General features: G+C 35.5%; 1 protein-coding gene across 4 annotated transcripts in view; it reads left to right on the forward strand.

Moving 5' to 3' along the window:
- The first annotated feature begins 1030 nt into the window (after window positions 1–1030).
- Window positions 1031–21975, forward strand: part of LOC116343441 (serine-rich adhesin for platelets) — a 70138-nt gene continuing 49193 nt past the window's right edge. For 3 of the 4 annotated variants that reach the window (XM_031771487.1, XM_031771489.1, XM_031771490.1), the window contains exons 1-2: window positions 1031–1131; window positions 2823–3436. In XM_031771487.1, coding sequence (XP_031627347.1) covers window positions 3379–3436 — 58 coding nt within the window. In that variant the 5' untranslated portion in view covers window positions 1031–1131; window positions 2823–3378. Of the gene's footprint in view, window positions 1191–2822; window positions 3437–21975 lie in introns of all 4 variants that reach the window. The other variant, XM_031771488.1, reaches the window with a different exon arrangement.

Here is a 21975-nt window from a genome sequence, read left to right on the forward strand (position 1 = left end):
TGGAATCGTAAACATCAAAATCATCGAATAACAATAAATCGAGTTGAAAATAAAGTCAAAAACCTGAAAATCGACTCGATCAAACACACACACACACACACGCGCACACGCATACACACTGTGAAATATGTTCAGTAATGTGTTTTTCAAACGTGGAAAAATGCTCTGCAAACACAATTACATGTAATTGCGAATCGATAAAGTGAAACGGATCTCATACACATACGATAAAATGCGATGCAACCATTAAATGTTTGTGTACAAATTGCATTTTTTTTCCTTTAAATTGTGTTGGTATTTTGGTAGTGCACACAAAATAATAGTTCAAGCTTGAAGCTTACGTCCGAAAAAAGCCCATTAACAACAATGAAATCGACTCCAAAAATAACGAACGAACCAAAAGAGTTGAGATTGAGTGCAGAATGTGTCTGTGCATCGAATGCAGACTACAATAACAGTAAAGCACCAAAATCGATCGGTTGCTTTACTTTTGATTTGCGCTTTGCTCACATTTGCATTGGCTTTGCTTTACTTTGCCATTTGTCTTGACTTAGTTTTGCGGTTCAGTTACGAATGCGGAGTAACAGGCACGTGTTTGTACGTGCGGCAAAGCTACACCAATATATGCTCCCCTCCAAATCCGTCCGTTTCTTGAGACTAATCCAAGCCAATTTATTTTTTGCACGATCGCTACTTCTCCTCCGACGTGATCGGTTGCTGGTGTGTGTGTTACAGCAGCGGATTATTTTCATTCAAAGCAAACACTTTGGTTTCTCATTCACTTTTGATCGGGCGCGCGTATTTTGGTACCGTTAACGTTACCAGTGGTTGTTGATTGAGAGAGGTAACGTTACTTGTGTACGCAACGACCAAGCAGGCAACGGTAATAACAACGGCAGCAACAGCAAATAAAACGCATTGGCAGACACGGAACGCTTGGCGCAAGCTAACCAATATTGACTTTGCTCAAATTCTGCAAAAAAAAAGTGATTGCTTGATGTTGTGTGGAAGCGATTTTTGAAATTCAGTCGAAGAAAAGTGCTCAACTGCAAAGCACTCACAACGAATTCAGTGGCGACCGTTTCAGACACATATTCATATTCGCATAACACACAACCAACCAATATTCATGTGAATTTCTTTGCCTTTTTTAAACAAACTAGTTTCAAAAGCAACTACTATATATTTTCGTAAATGCGTGGTTTCATCATTTTGTATATATACATAGTTTTTTTTTTTGGTTTTGAAATCCGATCATTATTTTGTGGCATTCAATTTAGAAACTTTGTTTTGAACTGTTGTAGAATTTTTTTTTAATAAAAATAATGTAAACAATACAAAATGAAAACTGAAACGTGAATAAGTTTTTTTTTTGAAATGTTAAAAAGACAAGTGATTGAACAAATTAAACTGAGACAGAGAAAGAATGAAGAGAAATAGAGAGAGAAAAAAGAATTTCAGAAATGAGAAGAAGATTGATTAAAAAGAACCGTGAATATATTGTCGATTTCACATAACCTCCCATATGTTCGACTTCATCAGCAGACGATGTGTGAATTGAGGAAATAGAAAATCGAAAACTTGGGAAAACTCGTCGACAGCGAAACCATACACCACAAAAGAAGAAAATAAAAATATTGTTTGTTCACAGAACGCAATAAAGTCTAACAGTTTGTGCTTTTTCTCTCAGCACAAACGAATTTAAAAAAAAATCGAAAGAATAGACAAATTACTCAGTATACTGTCTTGTGAAAAATAAGAAGAAAAAAAAAAACAGAAAATGACTAAGTGTAATTCACTGCGCCGTTCTTCTTCACAGATTTGATGCAATTCTTTTTGTGTGCACTTCTTTTGCATCCATCTCGTTATTTCTGGGTTTTGTTTGATTTGGATTTTGATTTAATTTACCAATGGCATGCGTTTAATTAACCAAGCATATATGACTGAGTGCATCTTCTAACGAATATGTTTTGTGAGAGCAAAATGTGCATTGAGTGTACGTGGAGAGTGTGTGTGTGTTTTTGCTTTGTTAAGTGATTTTGGATCATTCAGTTGAACAGTCTCTTATTATTATATCTCGTTTGGCTCAAAAGAGAAACGACGCGTAACACATGAATTATTTAGATGCGCAGAAGAAATTACAAACAAAATCAATAAATACGAACGATGTGCATGTGTGCATGATCGAGGAAAGAAACGATCTTCTATTTTCGCTCTTGGTTTTGCCAATTGATTTTTGTGCCTGTGCACACATTGTGTTTGCTATTGTTGCTGGTTTTTTCAATCGATTTCAAGTACATTTATTTCGATGGCATGCACACGAGAAACAACAGAAATGTAGAAAAAAACTAATTGTCTGTAGCACATTTTGTAATTGCATAAATTATGGTGTATCTATCTTCGACGTGGTGTATGCGCGTTAGTTTTGAGGAAGATGTAAATTCCGATTGATCGGTGGCCCTGTTTATTGGCGCTTTATTCGACCAAAGAGAAAAATACACATTTTCAATTTGCATCAATAGTCACACACATTTTCACTTCTTCCGATTTCGAATCTATTTCCGCTATTCACTCTCAATTAGGCGGATACAGTTTCTTCTTTCCAATAAAATTCATCCAATAAATTCGCTTTATGCGAAACGAAAAAAAACGTTACATACGAACATACTCAATATGTAAATTTCGAATTCATAGGCAAATTTTTGGCCATTTTCATTCATCTTTTTTCGGCTGTTTTCATTTCTTTCTTTTTTTTCAATTTTTGGTGTCTAATTTAATTTTTCTTTTTTCCTCCTGAAAAAAATCCATTTTCATTGAAATAGAAATTGAATAAATACACTGAAAGCGACAACAAACATGCAGCTACTAAATAGGAATGAGAAAAACAAATGAAAAGAAAGATAGAGAAGAGAAAAGAGAGAAAAAACGATTGTCATCGACGTTGAAAACAACAACAAGACGAGAGAGAGAGAAAAAAATCGACAAATTTAAATCAAGTGCACAAATTGAAAATCATCTGATAAATCGTAACAAAACGAGTTAAAAACAAAGTGTTGATCAGAAGAGAAACGTTCCGTAAGATTTGTCGATTCAAAACAAGTGAATCGAGCAAGACTCTTTGGCAAGCAAAAAGTGAAAGAAAACGAAAAGAAATTTTTTTTAAGCTGAAGTTCATGCAAACAAAACTATAAGAATTCAATTCGTGGCGAAAAGAAACAGTAACAAAAATAAAAGAAGTTGAACTGACGAAATAAAAAAAAAACATTACCTAGAAGCGGAACCGAGAAGAGAGACGATAAGACGACAACAGCAACGGTGACGACGACGACGGCGAAAACGTCCAAAGACAGTAGTTTGCACAGAGAGAAAAAAGTGAAAATGAGGCTGCCATTCGGAATATATTTCATACTTGGATTAATACTATGTATTCAACCAGGTAAATGTTTTATATTTTATGCTTTTTTATCATATTTTTCTAGCTAAATTTTCTTTCTGCAAACGAATTTGTCAAGAATTCGTGTTTCTTGAATGAAGCAAAACATACTTAAAAACTACAAATACCGTTGTGGCCATAAAAAAAGAGCCAAAGTGTTGTGTCGAATTTAAGCACGCTGGGGCGCTATGTATGAATTGTTTATGTGATTCATTGCTTTGACCGTGGCTCAATTTCATTTAAACACCGACAAAGTGGAGCTCATTCATACTCGAATAACAATAGACCGTTGAGAGATCTGTGGCGTGCGCTGTGACTTTAAATTGTGCGAAAAAACGATGGAGTCAACGTGTGTGAGAGATGAAAATTATACGCGTTCGCTCTCGCTATATCACTCAATTAACGAAAAACGCCACGAACCAAAGCAGTTGGAATATGCGCGAAAATAAAATTGAAGTTCGTTTTTCGGCTCTACTCGGCCCCGGCAATATTATTATTTACAATTTTTTTTGGCATTACAAACACACTCCACTTCGTTGAAATTGAAATTCACGCGAAATATTTTCTGGGCATTTTCAATTAATTACGCGCTTTTTAAACGATATAATACGATTGCTAAAAAGGAGATAATATGCTCTGTAAACCATAAACGAACGAAACAAAATATAATCAACAATTCTCTTGTTGCCATTTTGGTGCTTTTTGTGTGTTACAGGTTTGTATTACCACTCTGTGTGAAATATTTTCATAGTCTCGCGTTTACAAAAAAAACCAAATTGCACACAGTATCAAATTCCGATGTGTTGTGGATGAAAATCTGATCTGCTGGGAAGAAGCAAAAAAAAAACCGAAGACTGGAAACTTTAATTAACAATCAAAATATAGACAAAAACCGTTTTTGACATGTGTCGTAAGTTGGAAAAAGCCATCGACCAAGAAGTGAAGTGGTAAGTGGTTGTTGTTCGGATAAAAAAAGGAGAATGTGAACCACAACAAGCTAACAATCAGGAACCGAGTATAGATCATGTAATTTGTTGTGTGCAAACAAGCAAATTGGTCGTGCTAGAAGGAGAAACAGAAAAAACACTCCAACAACAAATTGGTTGAAGAGAGCAAAATATGACAGACGAGTTTTGATGTGAAATATGCGGTGCAATTGAGTATGGTTATTGCTAAGAATAGATCTCGAGCAAATTTTTGTCGACGACGACGAACTTTGAAAGTAATTAAGTATTACTGTACAAAACTGAAATCGAACTGTCCGCAAACGGATGCATTCAAGGTGGCCATTACACGAATTTGCTCTCTTCATTCATTAGATTCGCTTTTTTTTATTCATTTTTAATCATCGTTATTTGTGGGTTTTTCTTGTCGTCATTGCATAATATGTGTCATGTACTGATGATGGTTGAATGTGTGGTTGAAGATGGAATGCAATGAGGTTTGTCCATAATGAACGTCTCAATGAGCACACACTCACATACAGCTCCTGGTGCGAGAGATCTCGAGTGTGCAAACACAACAAATGAATTAAAAAAACATGAAATAAAAAGACTGGGCTGATTGAGCAAAAAAAAACCACGAAATCAGTTCACTTGAACTGGTCGCTCGCAAGTGATTCGCGAAATGTTTTCATCAGCAAACAACAACAGCACCATTTGAGCGATGAAGAAATATCATGGCAATCTTGTCATCTTTGTCTCTTTCGGGTCGTGCTTTACCATTCACAAACAAGAACGAAATGCATATCAAACAAGGAAAACGCATCACATTGCACTTTTCATAATAGCAACAACAACAAATGAGATTTAGCTACAGCAGAAAGTACTTTGCTTCTGTAGCTCTATCTGTGTTAATCGATTTCGTAGTGTGTGACTTTTATATTGTTTCTGGTGGCTTGCTTCATGCATTCACGAGAAACTCCAAGACGAAAACGCGCGCTCTCTTTCACTCATTCTCTTTTTGCTCCCTCTATCTCGACAGCATCAAAAGTCAATATAACCGTGCACTGTCGATGTTTGTTTGCATGTGAACTGTGTGCAGGTTTACATGCGTGTAAATATGTTTTTGCTGCTTATTTCAGTGTTCGGTTCGTGTTGTTGCTGCTGCTGCTGTCATTGCATCAGCATTGAATGAACTTAATGCGAGAGAGATATATGGATTTTAGACATTAAATGTAATTGAATCGACTGCGCACAAACTGATGAAGTTTGTTTTTTCTTTCTTCGCTCCATCATTGCTCGAGTGAATAGCACCGGGAACGATATGATGATTTGTAGTGAAATTTACGCACGAATGCGCTTAATGTCTGGCATTCAATTTTTGCGCTGGTGAATGAAAAAGAGATGGAAAAACAAATGCAAGAAAATATCACTCCTTTTTCGATGATTTATGGATGGTTTGTCTTGAATTGGTTTGAAGCATCACTTTCAACTGAGACTGAAGAGAAGATGCGATGAACTCGATTCCAAATGTTTTTTTCTGTAAAATGTATGTATTTGGTGTCATAGTGTCTGTGCATGTGGGAAAATCGAATATGTATAGCTCGTCAAAATCCATTACGTGATCATCCCTTTTTTTCGCTGCACAAATTTTTCTTTACACAATCTCAATCGCTCATTTTCATTCATCATATTTTATAAGCGCATTTTTATTGTTCGACATGAATTTATTGAAATTATATGCGCATTAGAATAATTTCAAGTGAACGAACGTGCGAGCGCGTGTGTGTGAACCGCTATGAATGCAATTTTGAATTAGTTTTTTTTTTCGTTTGCCATAAAAAAAACACACACACACGGCGAAGAGATCGAAAAATTATGATTTGCGTGAGTGCACCTTCGAGCTGTTATTACCATTTTCGAAATAAAAGAATGATACACAGAGCATACCACAGTTTTGAGTCATTAGACCCAATTCAATGGTATTGCCATTCGCCAAATGGGTGGATCAACACACATTGAGACGTTTAGCGTTCAGTTTTGTTATACATTTTCTATTATAGTCTACATTTTTATTATAATCTTTTATTGATTGACACTGTGTCGCCACACGCCGACATCACTCCGCGTTAATACGGTCAAGGTGCCGGCAAATGAGCTAATGTTAAAGCGGCTAAAACGCACTAACGCTAATTAAATAGAGATTTCGAGAGCGACAAATTGAAAATTCGGTGACAATGGCAACAAACCAACACCGAGAAAAATACTGAGTGATAAGCTGTGGATTTGTCATTAAATTCACATTTTTCCATTACATAATGATTTCATTTTTGGCGAAATTTTTGTTCAAAAATGCCATCTCTCGCTGAAACTAACGAATTTTGTTATTCTCTACAAATCTTCGATGTACATCATTTAACTGCAAGAAATATAAAACTTTCATCACTCACGCGAATAACAATCAGATTGTTATCTAAATTCATTAATTTAAACCATTTTGTGCATCACATCCAAAGTCTTTGTGACTATAAGTGATTCGACGATCTCTTCTCACCCAGAAATGGTTATTGTTGATGCGAAACGATAAATAATCGCACGAAGACGATCAGAAAAATGATCATTTTTGATGTGTTCACATTACCATTGATGCGTAAATTTCAAAGTAGCAACAGCCCTAGCAGCACCATCATCATCTTCAATCGAATGCATCAGAAATTGTTTCCTTCTTCGATTATCATCTGTTAAGAGTTCGTTGAAGGAAAGTGTTTTTTCCAATGTAACGAATGAAATTAATACATCGATGTGCTATTGCACAGAGTGGAAAAAAGAAAATTAATTTACCGCGTGCTTGTGAAGAAGATCGATCCCCTTTTAGTAAATTGCCAAAGAAATAAAAACCGTTTTCAAAACCAATTTCAACAACAAAAAGCCAAATCAATCAGCAACGCAATTAAATAGCAGAAAATGCAGAGCACAATCGCACAAAAAACACGGTTCACTTACAATTGATCAGGTGAGAAGCGGAATGGATTTCGTTCGTTGCAGACGATACAAGATGAAAAAGCACATCTGAGAGCAAATAAACGATCCTGTGATATCGCCACTAAGGCACCCGAATGATATTTGTGGATTCGTGATTATTACGGCATATTGCCGAAGCAGCCGCAGCAACAGCAGCAAGCGAGTCAGCGAACGCGATTATTCACATTCTTCGCCTCGTATGTGCAATAAATAAATTAAACAGATACTGTAATTAAATTACACGATAATTCGTTAGTAATTTCAGTGCATTGGGATTTTGGATTCTCTTTTTTTTTTAAGTGAAGCGATGAGGCAACCACTTTAAACGAACGAACGAACAAAAAAGAGCCTATCTTAAATAGCATCCACATTTAGAGCTTTAGAGTGCAAAAAAAAGAAGCTGAATAAAAAAAATCTCTCACATCTGACTACTGTTCGGGTTTATTGTTATTGCGCTCAGCTCTGTCTAAATGCAACATTTCAAATGAAATGTACAATTTTACGTGCTCGTTTACATAGTCGACTTTTATTCATTCATGCGAGATCGATTTCGCGGTGTGGTGCAGATGCTAGTGCGCACACGCGCACATCGAATTAATAGCAATTCGAAATAAGCAGATGGAATGAACAGAGAAAAAAAACACCAACTAAACTCCAACAAAATCCACTAAAATGTAAATCGCGCGCACGAGAGTTGAGTAAACTTGCATTGGGGCGTCAAATGTAAGTAATGTAAAACGTAATACACATATGGTAGTTGATGGCGCGCAAATTCGCATACTCTCAGCCTCATGAAAAAAAATGCATCATCAGTCAAGTTGTGCGCGAACTCATTCTGCATAACCAACAAGCAACGGAGATAAAAAAAACTAAAACAGAGATGAACTATTTGGCTAAAGAGGCGAGGGTGCGCAATCGAACAAAACAATTCATAAATCCAAATCTACATTCAACGACCGCAAAACAATCGATTTTCTGAATGAAATGAGAGTAAAACAGTTCACGTGATGCGCACAAGCACAAGTGCATTGTCGTCGCTTCACAATTTGTTTGGCAAACGGATCATTTCACGCAAAAAAACGTGTTGAACTAAAACACAATGCACTCATTATAAACAATGACTTTTTTCTGCTCTTCACTTTTTTTGCATCGTCTGTGGTTTTTGTGATCCATCGATCAGCTGACGTTTACCATGTATTCGAAACCACCTCAAAATCCAATAAAATCGTTCACACTTTTGGGAGTGTGTAATCGAAAATTCACGGTATTCAATAATCATCACAGCAGGTAGAATGAATTATTGAGATCTCATTAGTGTCGTAGGTGCGCGCACTCTGATCAAATCAAGTTAATGATCTTTGATTTGCGCTCGTGTATCCAATCCATGCCAAATTTAGTGCGATGAATTATGACAAGCGTGTATTTTCGCTTCAATGTGCTCTCTTTTTCTCACTGTGTGTTATTACATCAGTGCAAAAATGTCGCCGAGTCGATCTTATGTGACACTTCGATTTTGTCTATGTTTGGTTTGACAGATAAAACTTGTTTTCTTTATTATGATTAAAAAACATTTTTTATATGTGCTCAACTCGTTTAATTGGTGCAAAAATTATGAGTTTTCCAACTCTTGTCAGTCCAATATAGACGCTTGTTTTGTCCGCAAACACTTATCATTTGTACCTTCCTATCAAAAAAGGGTACGGTCTGGTACGTGCATTTTTAATAAATGACCATATCGCATTTGGCGCGATGAAAAATTGAAGCGATTCGAATTTTCCGGCCCATTTGATATCTTAATGCCGTCAATTGCCACCAATGACACAAACATTAAGATTAATGATGTTGCATTTTGTTTTATTGCGTGCGAATGAAAGCGCAAAGTGCGCACTTGATCTCTCTTACTTGGCTGCCGTACACTTGGTCCGTGTGTGCGCTTGTGATATTTTGATTGTCAAAAGAAAGTGAAAATCAGCCATTTATACCGTTGTTACTAAGTGGTGTTTGTTGTATGTTTGCACCGTTTGTGGGAATTCTGTAACAATTATTATATTACTATGGCCAATTATTTTCTCAAACATATTTAAATCGGGTTTTATTTTATCACGATAATTACGATCAATTTAGCGTGCAGTGATAGGCTTAAAGACACTTACTTGTCGTTCTAGCATTTTAATTTGCGCACATTTCCAACTACATGAAAACACTTTTTATGCGTTTTTTTCTCTTTGCTTCTGTTGTGTGTATGAGTGTGATTTGCAGTTTTCATGCGATATGCATGCATTTATGGCTATTATAAAATCTCTTTTTTTTCTTGATCGAATCGGATCATATTCGATTTTTTTGCAGCGTCGATTCAAAAAAAAAAAGTTTCGATCAAAAAGCCGGTTTTATTTTGGCAAGGCCGTTTATGCGATACCCCATTCAAGTTGTTTTTTTCTCTCACTCTCTTCTTTTTTTTTGTTCAACTCGACGAATAGGTGCTTTTGTTGCAACTTAAAGATTCCATTAATCGCCCAATCGCGCTCTCGACAAATGCAAATATTTGAGTTTTTTTTCTTATGGAATAACGTTTTTTTTTCTCTGATCAACTTTAACAAAAAAAAAAAAACACTGAATATCAATCGCTGCTCTATATTATCAAAGCGAATGACATTTTTACGATGTTCGTCAATCATTTCGATTATTACGATTGGATTAATATTTTCATTTAATACGATGTCCGCAATTTAAAGTTAATGTGAAAAAAATGTAGATCGAACACGATTACGTAGTGTTAAGGCACATGCAATTAACATTTTTATGTGTCGTTTCGAGATAAAAAAAAAGGTAGCAGTAAACCAGGAAGCATCAGAAAAATGCCATTCAAATTGATATTAACACTATTTTTAATACACCGCATCGGATACATTCCATTTTATTTATAGTAAAAAAAAACCATATTATCCGCATGGGAATGGGAATGTTTTGGTTTGGCGACAACGGCTATTTGCGCTCCATTGGAATACGTGTGAAGTTTCTGAGCTCTGATCGTGTTGATTTAAACTACTTAACGAACGGAAAGAGTCAAGTAATTTTAATAATTCTTATCCAAAATTCAAATCCGGTACCGTGACTACTGATTTAGTAACTTATCACTGCCGTTTTTTTGTGGTGTCTGGCATAAGCTAATTAATTCTGAAAATCTAATACTACGAAATCGTTTTTAAAGAAGATAGTGAAAAGGTTAAAGGGAACCATACTGACTCTTTCTTAAATACTTGGCGATAATCTCTTGAAAATAAATCACAATTTGCAGACACATAATTTTGATATAGATGGGAACGTTGCCTTCATTTCGATATTACTCATTTTATTCGATCACTGATTCTGGAAAGAATAAAATCGAAATTTATTATCATTCGGTATTCCCATTTTAGCGAACGCTTACATAAGCAAATGCTGACATCATAACCGATATTTTGGTGTCTTTATTATTATTTGAATGAAAAACAACTCTCTTTGCCAAATTCCATTGCGAACATATTGATTGTTGGTATTTTTTTATGTATGACTTTCGTGATTCTCTGTTGAAATGTGATGTATGAATCGAATAAAACAAAACCAACGAAAAAAAACCAGAGAAAAAAACTGTGTTTCTAGTTTCAATGAATATAAGCCAATTCATCACATATTGACACCAAAACATACAATTCCATGTGATGTAATTTTCCCGAGTCTTTTGTGTGGCAAATCTTCTTTGTGTACATTGCGATTTGCATTTATGTCGTGAGATATCAATAACAAGGTAATATTCAAATGAGCATTTTTATGCATTTGTTTCCTGAAAAATGGGCTGTTGTTTTGTCCGGCTGGGCTTGAATGCATCAAAAATCGGGATCAACGAATGTAAACAATCAATCATCATTCAAAGTGGCCATTTTCTCGTCGGACAGGAGGGAAAATATCAATTGTAATGAGTCGAAAAATCGCTTGCAATTAGAGTTTTTGAATGTAATTGTTAGAAAATAACCACCGTTTAATGAATAGAATCACGAATTTTTCTGCGCACAAAACCACACAGGCACGACGTTTGCGGCAAAGCAGAGAAAAAGCACACATACCATATTTTGGCGTATGTTTTCTCTCTTTTTTTGGCTGTCTCGCTCTCTTTTCTGCATTTTATTTTACAACAATTAGAATTCAACAATTTCCAAAAGACGCCGAGAGTCGCTCATTTGTAAAATGAAGTAGAAAAACGGTACACACGGTTGGAGAGCAAAATTCGAGCAAACCGACACCAATCAAACATACCGAATCTAGTGGTTTTGTGAGCTTTGTGCTATGCGCGCCTGTCTTTTGTGTATTCAATTGAATATTCAAAGCAAGAGCGAAGAAGAAGAAGTTGAAAAACGAATCGAAAAAAAAGCGTTCATGCAAGAAATCGTGCATTGACTGCCTTCATTTTAATACGGCAACAACAACACCAGCATTCCATCGGGCAAATAAAGCAATGTGTATTTATTTATTTTTTTCGTTTTGCATTCAGCCAAAACATTTTTGTTACGGCTTTTCGACGATGAGAGCGATCTTTTGCACCCATAAACATTTCTTTTGACGCAATCGAGAGAAGAACTCGCACATGCCAGCACATGTGTATGTGTGAATGTGTATACAAATCGATTTGGAAACACCATTGAAGTGTATTTTAATACATCAAATAATAAACAAAATCACTTTTCGAATGCCGTAACGAAAGAGAAATAAAAAACACGATCAATATGCTTTTTCTCGCCTTTGTGTGCCAGGTTGGTCGGGTTTTTTGCATATGTGAACACTTTACACTGTTGTGTTCCACATTAATTTCGATGCATTTTTTTCACTCTTACTCTCCATTTTGGCCACATTGTGCCGTGCGAATCAGTCAGCGTGCGAATAATCGGCTCATAAAATGGAAAATATCGAAAGGAAAAAAGAAGTGTTTGTGTACGATGTGGTGCACGAGTTACCGAAATAAAAAAAAAATTATTCAGACCAGATTTCGATCGATATTTTCAAGTTTGGAAATAGAAAGCAGACGATAGAGGTGTAAAAGTCAATGTTTTTTCAATTCCATTTGAAACGCTTTAAGATCAAGCGATATCAAAACACTTGTATCTCTTCACAAAATGCACCATAAATCAATTACCCAAAACAATATATCGTTTTTTTTGCGCGCGCCAGTGCAAAAACGATTTTTTAAAACACCGCGATAAAATGATTGATAAGTTCATTTTGGCCGAGAGTATATGTGTATAAAAATGTGGGCAGAGTGTTCTTGGTACGCTGTCACTTTCATGATTAAAAGCACCTCACAAAATTCATGTACTTCCAAATATAGGCCGACCAAATAACTATTCTCTCTCTATCTTAGAGACATCAAAATGAGTGCGAAAAAGTAAAGGCATAGAGCTAGCGCACAGGAGGAACAAGAGTGAAAATACTTACACAGTCATAACCGCCCATGCATTGACTGAAAATGCACCGAAATCGACATTAACAGCCCATTAAAACAAAAGCGAACAAAAAAAAGCGATTGAATGGAAACGGCCGACTGTCAATAGAGATAGCGGTTTATAGTTTCCAATTTTGAATGTAATTTACATGAATCATGTACAAAGTCGAAGTCTTTTTTTGAATATGGTATTTTGATATATATAAAGTCCGGTGGTAAGTGGTTTTTGCTCTTTTTTTTATTAAATCATATATACATGAAATTAAAAGTGATATTTAGTCGCTCTCATAATGATTTAGAGTTCATTATATATCAAACTTTGCTGGTTTTTTCCCTTTGTCGGTCGGCTGATGTTGTTTTTGGTTTGTTTTTCTGTTCGATGTCAGGATGCATGCTGTTTCGATCGGCTGTGCAGCAATAGGTCGCAAAACATATTTTTTTTCTTCTTAAATATAAATTCGGTTTTTGTATTTTATTATTAAATGGCAAACTGTATCGTGTATAGATTTTGTTAAAATCTGAAACGCTCTCAGGTAATGGAAAAATGTTGTATTGTTTTTTTCTTCATCATTTGCTCGTCACATGAAGCGCCATATTACACACATATTACAGTTATAAACAATTTTTTTTTCGCTGTCGATCGTTTGTTTGCTTCAGTATTGTTAGTTTTTGTGCTTTTTTTTCGTTTGCTCATTTTTTATTCCATTGAGACAGATGCACATATTTCACGGTTGTAAACCTGTAGCGCTCATTCATTCATTTGACTTGTTTGCCGTTTAATTTTTCAACGGTGTTTTTACATGGTTGTCGTTTTACAAATAACAGATTCGTCATGAATGCGAAATCGAAAAATTGTGTCTTCGTGGTTCTTTTTCTCTGTCTCCCAAAACGATAGTTCAACAATTGTACAACGAAGCGAAAAACATATGTTGAACTAAGGAGAGAGACAACATATTGTGTGTATTTTTGTTACTCAGTCAGCGCATTATAATAACATAATTAGCAATTACATTATATATGTAATACATATTTCGAAGTCAAGTCTCTCAATAAATTTATCATCGAAAAAAATCTCTCAACATCGTCGCCATCATCGTCGATGTTGGATTGCGATTTCTGCGAAATCATTGTGCATGCGCTTAGCAGAGTATGAGTATGTGTGGCGCCGTGCTCAAAGAAAAGCACCACCTAAGCAGGCACAGCAGATCTGACAAGCCGTCTACAACATATGAAAAATGAACACATCGATGCATGCATCGGCCATAACATACGTCATGATCATTAGTACAAAACGAACATAAATTTTTTTTTCGGCTAACAAATTCATACGTTTATTGTTGCTTTTCATCATTTCATCCAGACCAGCATTTTTTTTTTTCTTGGTTCGTCTCTTTTCTCCTCTCGACCATACACACATTTTTCTTATTTTCTTCGTGTGTTTTTGCCTATCATCATTTCACTGGATCTCGTAATGGTAATTTTGGGGCTATATTTTTTTATTTCGTTTGTGGCCCGTGCACTTTTTCGTGAAAAAAAAAGTAAAAAATCAAACGTTCACATTGCTGCCGTGGAGTACTAACCGTTGTACGTAACAGCATCTCTGAAGCGAAAAAATCCAATAAAAATGAGTAAAATCGATGCGAATACACCGAGAAAAAAATGAATATAATTGATGCTTTAGAGGGAAATTAATATGTTCATACACGATTACGAATGCGATGTGCATAATATAATATTTTTGGGCTGCGCATATCTTTTTTTTACTTTCTTTCGTAAAATTACAATTGAAATCTTTTCATTTTCGATGTATATTTATTGCCTAACTGTTTCGTTCATATTTCATCGATTCGGTTTTCTTTTATTTGTTGTTGAATGCATTGAACTTTTCGTTGAACAATCAAGATGTTCCTTGACTGATTCTGGCCGAAACATTCGCATTTCACATCGGTCATCGGACGTGTATTTCACATAATTCGCAGACACACACGCGATTGTGGTGACTCAATTTATTGAGATGGGTGATGATGACTGCAAAAACCCGTTACGATTGCAACGATCATTAAATGTAGTAGTGGAGCATGGCACACGTCTCACGTTCATCATCTCAATCATCATCACACTCTCGAAAAGATCTCAAGATTGTTTTCGATTTTTCGTGAGTCCGTTGTGTTGCTGTTTTTATTTTGCTTTCCATTGCCTGCACAATTCAATTAATTAATTTTGGGGTTTATTTACACAGTCGCGATAAACAAAAACCTCCGAACGAAATGCCATTAACAATAAAATGATACCCAATCAATCCAAGACGTGTGATTACACACACCGCTCTCCACATATCTTGATGGCTCTTTGCTAATTATCCGAAAATTCGCATCTGTTTTTATCAGCGAAATATTTAACAGTCAAACGTTAAGTGGTTGCCATTTTTACTCAAAAAAAAGATGGTTGGCCTTGATTATATAGCAAAAATCACGTCATACTCTCTCGAAATCTTTTCATCAAATCCATTAAATGAGCATTCCATTTCACGCATTAAATTTATCACGGTAATTTTTGATAAGTTTTTAAGCGCTTCTTAAGTCATAAACATTTAACTAATTTGTATCGTTTAATGATTTCGGAATGCTTCCTTTCATAATATGCATTGTGAACAAAACATACATGATTAAACTGAAGCAATCAAAATTGAAAGAATTTTTATAATGAAAATTTACTACTTTATTAGCGAAATGGCACCCATTCGATTCGGACCTGTTTTACTAGGCCAATTGAATCTTGTTTTTTTATTGTCAAAAAATGGAATGAAAGTCCAAAAAAGGTAAATAAACAACTCTTAATTTCGATATGAGAAACATCGTATTTTAATTTAACGTATTACACTTTTAATCGCCACCCGCAGCTAATTGAGTTATGTATATATGAAAAAAATAAGTTGTTTGTCAAAATTGGTGGAAAATGTGTGTCGATTGTCCATTTTTGTTAGTAAATTGAACAACAGAATAAACGGTAATACATCAAATCTGCACTTATGGAGCGATTGACCTTTACCATTAGATGCTAGTGTTTTTTTTTCTTCATTTATTTACTCTTTGTGCATTGTCCACTCTGCCAATAAATCATGAAAAATGATGCGAAAAAAATGCCCAAATGAGGCTGACTTAATGGTATCAGATTGCACGAAAGATCTTATTTCATTTCTCAAGGGGGGCCAAAACACAAGCAACACGAAAACACATGTTATCGCATATGATCGTGAGCGCTATCAAAAAACCAACAGGCCACGATCTCGTGTGAATTCAACAAATAAGTAAAATAATTCAGGTCAGACAAACATTCTGCACGGTGTGGATCATTAAAGCATTATATCGTGTCTGGTTGACGCATGGTCTCACTCTCGATCTTTGTTTTACTCTACCTTTCTCATTTACGCTCTACGTCATTCCCAGTCTCTCTAACTCTACCTCTTTTTCTCTTCCGTTCTCTATCACTCTTGAAATACCTCGCACCGCTTCTCCTCTCAATCGACATAATAATGCTTCTTCGATGTGCGTGCAATAACGGCAACGGATACGGTGGAATGAATGGGTGCGAAAGATCAAACAAAAATATATGAAGAAAAAAAATTATGATGTTATTTGTTTGGTTCGGGCAATAAATCATTTCGTAAACATGCGCACGAAGCATTTTAAAATGATCTTTCGTCTTAATTTGAATCGCGATTCATAACTAACGCATAAATTAATACCAAGCCCAGTAACTTCTTGCTCTTGGATTTCGTGATCCAGTTTTGCTTTGCGTCGAACTGCGCAATGACAAAAGTCACGCAAGTCCAACGACATACACACAACCATTTTTTGAGCGCTTGTTTTTCTCTCTTTTGGTCGGAAAACAAGTCATTCGAATTTTATCAAAAGAAAAATGAATGTTAGACGGCGTGATCATGATGCCGATGAAAAGGGAAGTGATAACATCGAAAACAACGAGCTAATTAATCACCGCATAATGAATGGTACAGCACGGTGATAATGAGTCAAATTGGCCAAGTTCACTTTCATCAAAGCGTGCAACATATAGAGCATCTTTAATCCGCATCAATCAATTGATTGCCGCGTTATAAATTAAAGATTAGCGGTTTTTATCATCAGCGCCACGGTTGTTATCGCTTGTTCAAATATCTAATTCGACAAGCAATTTATCATGTTGGCACAGTGAAAACGACTTTCATGTTTTGCAGGTGGATGGGAAACAGAGCACGAAAAATTAAACATTCGTTTTGTTTTCTATCAAAGAAAATGACTTTGATTCACAAAGGTTTGACATTCGAAGATTAAACAAAAATGCATTATTTTATTCAAGTTTAAAATGGCCGCATTGATATCGGCCGTTTCATTGATTCGTTGGCTGCGTCGACCTAGATTCGATGTTCGAATTTTCGTGAATTGTCACTTGAACTGTTTGTGTGTGTGTGTGTGTGTTTTTTTTTTTTCGTTGCTTAAGAAATACGCACGTCGATTGGCTTTGATGATGGCTAAAATAACAGAAGAATACAATTTCCATGAATTGGACTTATCGAATTTCGTTAAGCGATTTATGATTTAATATTTTGTAAAAAAAAACAGTCAAAACCAATGATTTAATATATATATTCACGAAAAATAAAAGCAAATCGAAGTCGATTTTTTTCTTATGGTATTTTCATATATAGCTTATTGGTGTTATTGAGTTGAAGTGTGTTTTTTTCGCGCTATTAAATGCATTATTATAAATTGAATCACGTTAAAAGTCAAATAAATAAGTCAATAAATTTTGCACTTTTGATTAAGATTACTCAAGCCCAAAGATGCTTGAGCAATGACCGATGAGTCCACTTATGACGGTATTGCATTTAACATTTAACCGATTTGTGTTAAAATAAGTTTCTCACTCACGTGGTTGAGTGCAGAAAAGTGCTCATCAATTCGATCCAACGTTGCGACTAAATTAATGCATTGATTTTCTCATGAAGGGAAAAACGCATTTTGACATTAAGTAGGTTTTCATGTATCGACGACGGTTGCCGATCGATATAGATCTCACGGTGTGTGCGAGCGCGCAACCGCTCGCTGAATAATGTCGCGCGCTGCGATTATTTTGATTTATGACCGAATAAATAATAAAATCGCAATTATCAAATGCCATTCTTACGATATTGGTTAAAGTGATCAAGGAAATAATCGAGCGTTGTGTGCAATACAGAATTCACGCGCGCATTCTTCGAACGGGACAGACATCTTAAGAGTTAAAATGCTAACGTCCATGGCCGAGCCGGATTGAATGTGTTGTCTCGATCGGCGGTAGCGTTCACACCGACCGCCGCATTTTTTCTCTCTTCCTCGATCGAATCAAGAACTGATGCCTATGAAGTAATCTACTCTATATCAGATGCCAAGCACTCTGCAACATTGCACGCTCGCCACACCTTTAAAAACCGTTTGCTCGCAATATTACATAATATCAGTTTTGTGTGCATATTTTGTGTGACTCTTTGCACCGCAAATCTTTGTACACAATTTTATTTTTATAGTAACGAAAATTACCGAGCTGAAGCACAAAAGACAGAAAGAACAACAATGTGTGTTTATGGCACGAAAAATCCACATCAGCAATTTTGTATTCAAACATTAAAACATGATTGATTCAAAGACCATGGACGCGTTTATTCTGGACGATTTTATGTTGCACTTTTCTCTCCCTCCCCATTCAATTGATTTGAGGCTTTTTAGTCGTTCTTTATTCATTTAAAACTGTGGCTCGCGAAAAAAATTGCTGTAAAAATGTAATTTATTTTATGGGATTCAGGCAACAAAATGTGCTCGCATTGTTAAACTTGAACGTCTGGCAGAGTTGGAAAATGCGCGCATGTCAACAAAATGTGTAAAAGTCTCTGTTGAATTGCACATTTTATGTAATCTGTAATTCTGTTGCTATGTTCGTTTGTCATTGGGCAACTTGGGAAGTAAAATTGCTTGAAGTGAACCAATTCAGAAGGCATTTTTTTCATAAATTAAACGAGAAAAAATAGCGAATAATTTATTTTCATTTGTGTCTGACGTGGTTTATCACACGGCGTGTCAATGGGTCAGACAGTGGCGGATGGCTGCATAAAATGGCAGCGTGTGACATAAGCATGAGTCGAGAGTAAATAAAAATGCAGGCGGAAAATGATAATTCTAGTTGAGGGTGGGATTGCTTATCGCTTATGCGCACATATTATATATCTTATGATCGTTCGCGATTTCTTGAGTCGCAATTTTTTTTAATGATTTTTGTCCCACATTAAACCATATCATTTTTTTTAAACACATTTAATCGTTTTTGCATTTATGCATATCGCATGCCACCGCGATTAAAATCGAACCGTTAATTTCCATAATTTTCTCGTTCAAAACAATCTATTCTCTTGTGCTTAATCATTTTTATTACAAATATATAATATATATATATATTACCGAACGACAACGACAAAAATGAAAAAAAGAGGTGCTTATGCACACCGCGCGCCATAAAACCTGAACGCAAATTAAATGTGTAAAAATAAATTGGCTTGTATTGGAATTATATTTAATAAGGTTGATTTATGAAGGACAACGTCAATTCTCTATAATAATCCAATTCTCCAGATAGTTTTGTCTTTTCTTGTGTCTTTCTTCTCGGTTAAATCGCTCAAAGCATGTACATGCTTAGTTTTATCTTGCATATTGTCACTCGAATCACAATCACACAAACATGTGTGTGTGCTCTACATTCTGCGCGTGGCCACTTATAAAAGTGAGTTGTTTTTTTTTCTTCGTTCGCAGCTTGTTTGTTTCTCTTTCAATTGTTGTGCGTGGTCGAATGGATCGTTCACCAATTATCCATTACCGCATGACATAGACGAAATCCACAATTATTTTACGATCGAAAACGACATAACGTGCGCAAGTGTCGCAACATTGTACACAAAATGTAAATATGCCTAGTTCCTGTACAATGTATTTTTTATTATTCATTGAGATTCCGAAATTGTGTCTTATGTGGAACAAAGTGCACACACCGTCTATCTCTCACAGTTGTAAAACAATTTTTTTTTCGTCGTAAGTATATGGATGATGATCGATCGATCGAATTGCGGTTCGATGCGTCTTAAAACCACTTACATACAATTTATTTAGCTAACCGATTACGCGGCCACGATACGATTACGATTGCAACATTTTGAAGCTCATTGCGTACCCCGTTGGCTGGTCTGTATGTTTGTTTTCTTCATGGTTTTGCTTTTGTTTTGATTTCATTTGAACTCTCGCATAATTTATCGATTACACTGGATTGGATAAACATTAGTACAGTGCGGGGAACAATAGGTCAATCGGTATGATTTCATCGACGCAAAAACTATTTCGAAAACCACGCCGACCAGTTGATTCAGGAGGATTATTTCAAAGATCTTTTCGATTCGATTGGATGTTATAAATTAATATCATTTAATGTCGAAATATTTTATTTGTTTTTGAATCAATTTCAAATCAACGCTTTAAACACACGCATATAAAAAGAGATCGCAAAATCGATAGTAAACGTAGAAAGATCGCGCAAATATAATTGTAACTAGTTTTAAATCGCCTATGCATAATCGAATGCGATTCAACGTTTTTTTTCTATTAAATTCACTATGGAAAGGTATTTGTGTGTACAAAGTGCGACACATTTGCTTATCAATAGAGCGGTAATTAAGATATAATGTATTAGAAAAAAGCAGAATGTGAATTGTTGTTTAAATGTGTATGTTTTCCCTTTCACTATATGCCAATCTATTGTGCTTGGTGATTTACGGAAACTTTTTGCCTACCTCTCTCCCTCCATCTCGTTCCTGCAAAGCAAACAAAGAATGCGAAGGCTTTCAAATTGTTGGTACAATGGGCACGAAGGCAAAACATTTAAATTTAGGACTCTTCGTTAATCAATTATAGAATCAAACCAATTTATAACCAGAAAAAAAACGAATGGCAAACAAATTGCCGTCAATTAAAATAAGCTGAAAACCGATTCTTTTTTTCTGCTTTAAATTGATTTGAGTCCAGTTCATTTTCCAATTCGATTGAATGCGCAAGACAGAAATAGCAACAACATCGAAACGCTAACGATTTTAAGTCAGAATATATTATCAAATGACGGCGATACATAATAATTTATACATTTTTGCAGTGGTTTATGCTGTTTTGTGGCGAGTTAATTATTGTGCGCTATGTAGAGTGAACAAAACGATTAATATAATTAGAAAACACAACCAACCACCACACCAGACGGAGTGTGATCGAAATGTGTGTATGTGCACCGCACCCAATTAAAAAATCGCTCGCGCGCACGCGCATACAATGTGCTTGAGTGGTCGGACAGAAAATATGAGTCAAATGTGTACACTTTTTTGTATGTCATGTGTGTTTTTGGCGGAAAAAAGGACAGAGAGGCATTCGTCGTTGCCAATTGGAAACTTAATGTGAATTAACTCGTGTTTGATATCGATCTTATTGGCATGCCCACAGTATTTTTTCGTGCTCTTTTCAAAAATCGAATGCAAGCATACACCGTTTGAAAAGCATATGAAATTCCTTTCCACATTTATCGTATTCGAATAACAAATTGCAATGTGCCAACAACAACAACACACTGACCAATGGCTTGCGTAATATCGATTCGGAAAAACAATACTGAGCGATGACCTTGAATTGTGCATACACCACACACACACTCTTAATGCGCGCACTTTGATATTCTGTAAATTGTTAATTGAATTTTCCATTTGTGACCATTCTATTTCTGTTTATCTGTGCTTTATGTTTTTCAATTGGCATTTGGCTTTGTGATTTTTGGTTTTTTTGACCGATTGCTTGGCCACGATAAGAAGTGCTATGCAATTTTTGTTCCATTTTTTTTTTCATGTTGTCTGTTATTTTAACGATCGAACAACGTCGATATTTATTCTTTTTTGTGTTTTGCATTTTTTTTCTTTTGCCACAATCGTTTGTTGCGCTCGATTGGCCATTTGTGTGTTTGCAAACCATTATAATGCGTTTAACATGTAATTCTATGCAATT

Source organism: Contarinia nasturtii, unplaced genomic scaffold (assembly GCF_009176525.2).
Source record: "Contarinia nasturtii isolate CC-2019 unplaced genomic scaffold, AAFC_CNas_1.1 Cnas_scaffold_993, whole genome shotgun sequence".
Taxonomy (NCBI): Eukaryota; Metazoa; Arthropoda; class Insecta; order Diptera; family Cecidomyiidae; genus Contarinia; species Contarinia nasturtii.